At 47.6% G+C, this 6000-nt stretch overlaps 1 protein-coding gene across 3 annotated transcripts in view; it reads right to left on the bottom strand.

Moving 5' to 3' along the window:
* Positions 1-5088, bottom strand: part of TRPM7 (transient receptor potential cation channel subfamily M member 7) — a 121247-nt gene extending 116159 nt beyond the window's left edge. For all 3 annotated transcript variants that reach the window (XM_073012173.1, XM_008016621.3, XM_008016620.3), the window contains exon 1: positions 4987-5088. In XM_073012173.1, the coding sequence (XP_072868274.1) occupies positions 4987-4989 (3 nt within the window). In that variant the 5' untranslated portion in view covers positions 4990-5088. The remainder of the gene's footprint in view (positions 1-4986) is intronic.
* Between the last annotated feature and the right edge of the window lie 912 nt (positions 5089-6000).

Below are 6000 nucleotides of genomic sequence, written 5' to 3' on the forward strand. Positions count from 1 at the left end.
CAGGAGTTAGAGAACAGGCTGGCCAACATGGTGACACCCCATCTCTACTAAAAATACAAAAATTATTTAGGCATGGTGGCAGGCACCTGTAATCCCAGCTACTCGAGAGGGTGAGGCAGAAAAATCTCTTGAAACCGGAAGACAGAGATTGCCGTGAGCTGACATCACGCCACCGCACTCCAGCCTGGGTGAAAGAGCAAAACTCAGTCTCAAAAAAAAAAAAAAAAAAAAAAGACCGTGACCTGGTAAAAATATGTCAAGACTCAAGTCTTGACTTACCAACTTCAAAAAACTGCTTACCTCCATACACCAAAATTCCTTTAACAGGGTTCTAAAATCTCTACATGGTCAGAAAACTAAATACACACTACCAGAAAAACAGGTTAAAAAAATCCAGAGCATGAGGTCAGGAGATAGAGACTAGCCTGGCCAACATGGTGAAACCCCATCTCTACTAAAAATATAAAAATTACCTGGGCATTGTGGTGCGCGCCTGTAATCCCAGCGACTTGGGAGGCTGAGGCAGGAGAATCGCTTGAACCCAGGAGGCGAAGGTTGCAGTGAGCCAAGATCGCACCATTGCACTCCAGCCTGGGTGACAAGAGCAAAACTCCGTCTCAAAAAAAAAAACCCAGAGCAATTTTCTAAATTCAAAATTAACTGCACCAAAAAGTCAACAAAATCTCTAAAAGAACTAACAATTTAAATTAGAACTAATCATATTTTTATAAAGTACAAGAGGTCCAATTCTCCAAGTCAAATACTGCATTCATATTCAACTAATCTAATAATTGCAAAAGCACCATCTAAAAGTGACACCCATCTTAAGTTCTTTTTACTGATTCACATAAATGACTCAGTTAAAAATCCCCATAGTCAGGCCGGGCGCGGTGGCTCACGCCTGTAATCCCAGTGCTTTGGGAGGCCGAGGCAAGCGGATCAGGAGGTCAGGAGATCGAGACCATCCTGGCTAACGCGGTGAAACCCGTCGCTACTAAAAATACAAAAAAATTAGCTGGGCATGGTGGCGGGCGCCTGTAGTCCCAGCTACTCGGGAGGCTGAGGCAGGAGAATGGCGTGAACCCGGGAGGTGGAGCTTGCAGTGAACCGAGATTCCCAGCTACTTGGGAGGCTGAGGCAGGAGAATGGCGCTTGCAGTGAGCTGAGATTGTGCCACTGCACTCCAGCCTGGGAGACAGAGCTCCGTCTCAAAAAAAAAAAAAAAAAAAAAATTCCCATAGTCAAGTAATGCTTATGTCCTAAACTAACCTCAACCACTGAATTTTGCTTCCCTGTACCAAACATTTTTTTTTTTTTTTTGAGACAGGGTCTGGTTCTGTTACCCAGGCTGTTGTGCAGTGACATGATCTCAGCTCACTGCAACCTCCAGCCATCCTCCCACCTCAGCCTCCCAAGTAGCTGGGACCACAGGTGCACATCACCATGCCCAGCTTTTTTTTTTTTTGGTAGAGACTGGGTTTCACCATCTGTCCCAGGCTAGTCTTGTACTCCTGGGCTCAAGGGATCCACCCGCCTCAGTCTCTCAAAGTGCTAGGATTATAAGCATGAGCCACTGCACCCTGACCCACGTACCAAACTTAAAGCAGACATTTAACAGGCAGTCACTAAAAAAAAAAAACTGCAATTTACTTACATGTTGAAAGATTTCCCAAAAAGAAAGGAGAAAAGGAAACTCAAAATGAAATAATAGATCAATGACAAAACTAAATGGCTACTACAAAAACTATTACATGAATAACTTATGGGGTACTTCACAACAGAGAGATCAGGCATCAGACAACACGAATCCACTGGTCAATCTTAACATTAAAAAAAAAAAAAAAAAAAAAAGCAGCAGCCGGGTGCAGTGGCTCACGCCTGTAATCCTAACACTTCGGGAGGCCAAGGTGGATGGATCGCCTGAAGTCAGGAGTTCGAGACCAGCCTGGCCAACATGGCAAACCCTGTCTCTACTAAAAATACAAAAATTAGCCAGGCATGGTGGCAGATGCCCCTAATCCCAGCTTCCAGAGGCTGGGGCAGCAGAATCGCTTGAACCAGGGAGGCAGAGGTTGCAGTAAGCCAGACACTCCACTCTGGGCAACAAGAATAAGACTCTGTCCTAAAACAAAACAAAATAAACAACAAAAAAAGAGCAAGACTCCATCTCAAAAAACAAAAAGACAGTATTTGCTTCTTAATGTAATGCAACAAAAAGTACGTAGTACTATCTATGAATATTGTCAAAGCATGTAACTAGAATCTGATCAAGTCTTTTTTTTTTTTTTTTTTTTTTTTTTTTTTTGAGACAGAATCTCACCCAGGCTGGAGTGAATGGCGCGATCTTGGCTCACTACAACCTCCGCCTCCAAGTTCAAGAGATTCTCCTGCCTCAGCCTAATGAGTAGCTGGGATTATAGGCGCCCATCACAATGCTCAGCTAATTTTTGTATTTTTAGTAGAGATGGGGTTTCACCATGTTGGCCAGGCTGGTTTTGAACTCCTGACCTCAAGTGATCCGTGATCAGCCTGTCGCGGCCTCCCAAAGTGCAGGGATTACCACGCCCTGCCTGATCAAGTTCTTTTTTTCTTTTTTTGAGACGGAGTCTCACTCTGTAACCCAGGCTGGAGTGCAGTGGCACCATCTCCGCTCACTGCAACCTCCACCTCCCAGGTTCAAGCTATTCTCCTGCCTTAGCCCCCTGAGTAGCTGGTATTACATGCGAGCGCCACCACGCCCGGCTACTGATCAAGTCTTTAGACTAACTACTAGTTCACAGGAAATAAACAGAAAAGACCGGGCAAAATGGGAGATACCTGTAATCCCAACACTTTAGGAGACAAGGCAGGCGGATCACCAGAAGTCAGGAGTTCAAGACCACCCTGGCCAATATGGTGAAACCCCGTCTCCACTAAAAATACAAAAATTAGCCGGGTGTCGTGGCTCGCACCTGTAGTCCCAGCTACTTGGGAGGCTGAGGCAGAAGAATCACTTGAATCCAGGAGGCGGAGGTTGCAGTCAGCCGAGATCACTACACTGCACTCAGCCTGGGCAACAGAGCGAGACTCCGTCTCAAACAAAAAGAAAAAAGAAAACAAAAATACAGAGAAAGAAACATGTTACACGACACTACAGGGATGCATTCAACAAAATCCAAACTGATGGAAATTCTACAAGGCAAATGATGGGTTTTTTTTTTTTTTTCAACAAATAAATGCCAAACGATACCCCCACACCCCAAGAGAGAAGGTACTAGAGACTGAAAGAGTTACCAACCAAACGCTATCTGCAGAATTATTTGTAACCTGATTCAAATAAATCAACTGACTAAAACATGAGACAATCAGGGAAATATGCTGAATATTTAATATTAAGCAATTAATCATTTTTAGGTGTGATAATAATATTGTAGTTATGCTAAAAAGTCCTTGTCTTTTTAGACATAAACACAATAAAGTATCCATAAATGACATTTGTCTGAGATTTGCTTTAAAATTATACCATTGAGGAAAAACAGGAAGAGTAATAGAAGAAATAAAATTCACATGGTTGAAGCTGTTGAAACTGGCCAATGGGTATATATAGTAGTTTATTCTACAATATATCTTCGCATGTTTGAAATCTCCCATGTTGGCCTGGCGTGGTGGTTCACACCTGTAATCCCATCATTTTCGGAAGCTGAGGTGGGCGGATCACCTGAGGTCAGTTTTTAGAGACTAGCCTGCCAAACATGGTGAAACCCCGTCTCTACTAAAAATGTAAAAATTAGCCGGGCATGGTGGCTACAGTTCCAGCTACTCGGGAGCCTGAGGCAGGAGAATCGCTTGAACCCGGGAGGCAGAGGTTGCAGTGAGCAGAGATCGCGCCACTGCACTCCAGCCTGGGTGACAGAGTGAGACCCTGTCTCAAAACAAACAAACAAACAAAAAGAATAAGGTGGAAAATAGTGGAAGACACATTATCTCCTCAAAGTATTACTACACTTGTGGTATAAGTAAAACTCTTATTTCAGTGTTGTATGGCACTTGAATAGCGTCCAGTGAAAAGCAAACTTGCCAGACTCCAGCAGAGGGAGAGCTGTTTGCACAAAGCCTATTATATTCAAGCACCGATCAAAAATACCTACTCTGCTCTTCATGTCCCTGATGTAAATGACTTTCTTCTTAAGAAATCTTCAAAACTGGTTCCTGATATCCAAAAATAAAAAGCTCTATCGGAAGCTGCAATGCACCGCCTCCCTCTCTCCATTCCGCACCTTTTGGGTTAAAACACGATCAGCCGTTCTCTGGGGCAACGGATGAGGTAGTTCGACTTAAATCCTGACTGACAGTACATCGTCTTGGTCCCCACAGAAGTCTCCCCCCACCCACCAAAATCCTTAATTCTTGCTAAAGAAAAAAGATCTACTATCAATATTGTCAAATCCCTCCGTTTTGGCTCCAAAAAGGAAATGTACCTGTAGAGTATCCGCTGCACAGCAAACAAGGCACTGCTCCAAACCCATGTCCTCTACCCCCTTTTTGCACCCTTCCAGCCCTCCCTCCCTTTTTCCATGCAGAACTTGAGCAGAGCATTTGGCTCCCTTATCTGCCAGCAACTGGCGCCAGGAGGACCGTGCTCCCAGGAGATGCGGGGCTTGAAGGCTGAGCGCTGCGTCGGGCGCGCTGCAGCCGCTCAGTTCAGCCCAGCCAAGTAGTCCCCGGCTCGCGGCTCTGCCGCCTCGAGAGGCCCTCGCTGGGAGCCGAGTCTCGGCTCAGGGGATTCCCGAGAAGAGATGTCGCGTCGGACTTGCTACCTGCTCCCGCCCCTCACCCCCGAACGAACTGCACACCCGTCCCGCGAGGACAAATCCGGAAGCCTCAGGGCAATTTGGGGGTCCTTCGCCGCATGGAACGCAGCTCCCTACAAACTTGCCTGCCAAGTCTCTCCTTTACCGCCCGCAACCCCAGGACCATTCCCCGCCCGGGCCTGCGTGGGTCTAGTACCATTCTCCTCACGGGGCGGACTCCGGAAGGGCAGCAACTCCACCTCCTCCTCCTCCGCGGCCTGTAGCCATCTATCGGGAAGCGTCTCCGGAGGCGGCAGCAGAGGCCGCCGGACAAGGAACGCCCAGGGAAACCTTCTCAGAACTAACTCAGCTCCGGCGCTAGCAGCAGAAGCCGAGTCTTTCATAATTGTGCGACCAACTCCTCCGGGTGACTGGCCACAGGGACGCGCCCGCGCCCGCCTCCGCCGGCGACGGGGCTGGGGACGGACCACGTGAGCGGCGCGGCGCGTGCGTCGCCGCCCGCGGGTCGGGTCACGTGAAGGGCGCGCGCTCCCTCGCTTCCAGGCCACTTCCCTGCGCGCCGCGCGTACGCGCCGGGCAGGAGCGCGCCCCCACGCGGACCGCCTCCGGGTTCCCCTAAAGTGGTGGGGTGTTCACGCCGTATATCCGTTGGATACCTAGGCAGGACTTGGACAAACATCTGCCTCAACTACGAGAGTGGAACTTGGGGAATCGGAGGTTGAGGGTTAAGGTTGCAGGCTTCCGGATGCAGTTTGGAGTTGCTGTGTGGGCTCATTCCGCTCACCAGGCCTGGCCAGTACCGACCCGCTCCAGCAGACTCCAGTGTCGCAGCACACTCTCTGTGCTTCAGAGCGGGTAGAGGCTTTAAATGTTACTCTCTCCTGTCCAAAATGCAAAATCATCTTCTTACCCCGATCATGTTCTTCCTCTAGCCTCTCCTGTTGCTGCCGGTAAATATTCTTCTTGGTTTAACTATGAGACTGTCTTTTTCCCTCCGGAGATAATCACCCACATAACACGCATACACCACACCTTCTGGACCAGAGACTGGGTTATTCCCTGGATGTAATATGTACCTATCCACCTTTCCATTTATTTTGCTATCACACAAACCCAGGTTTGGCTATGAGCAATGGTTTACTAAATGGTATTCTTTATCTACTGGGAAAACCACAATCAGTTTGATTTTCTTAAAACTGCTTTAACATCT

The sequence above is a fragment of the Chlorocebus sabaeus genome, chromosome 26 (genome assembly GCF_047675955.1).
Source record: "Chlorocebus sabaeus isolate Y175 chromosome 26, mChlSab1.0.hap1, whole genome shotgun sequence".
Taxonomy (NCBI): Eukaryota; Metazoa; Chordata; class Mammalia; order Primates; family Cercopithecidae; genus Chlorocebus; species Chlorocebus sabaeus.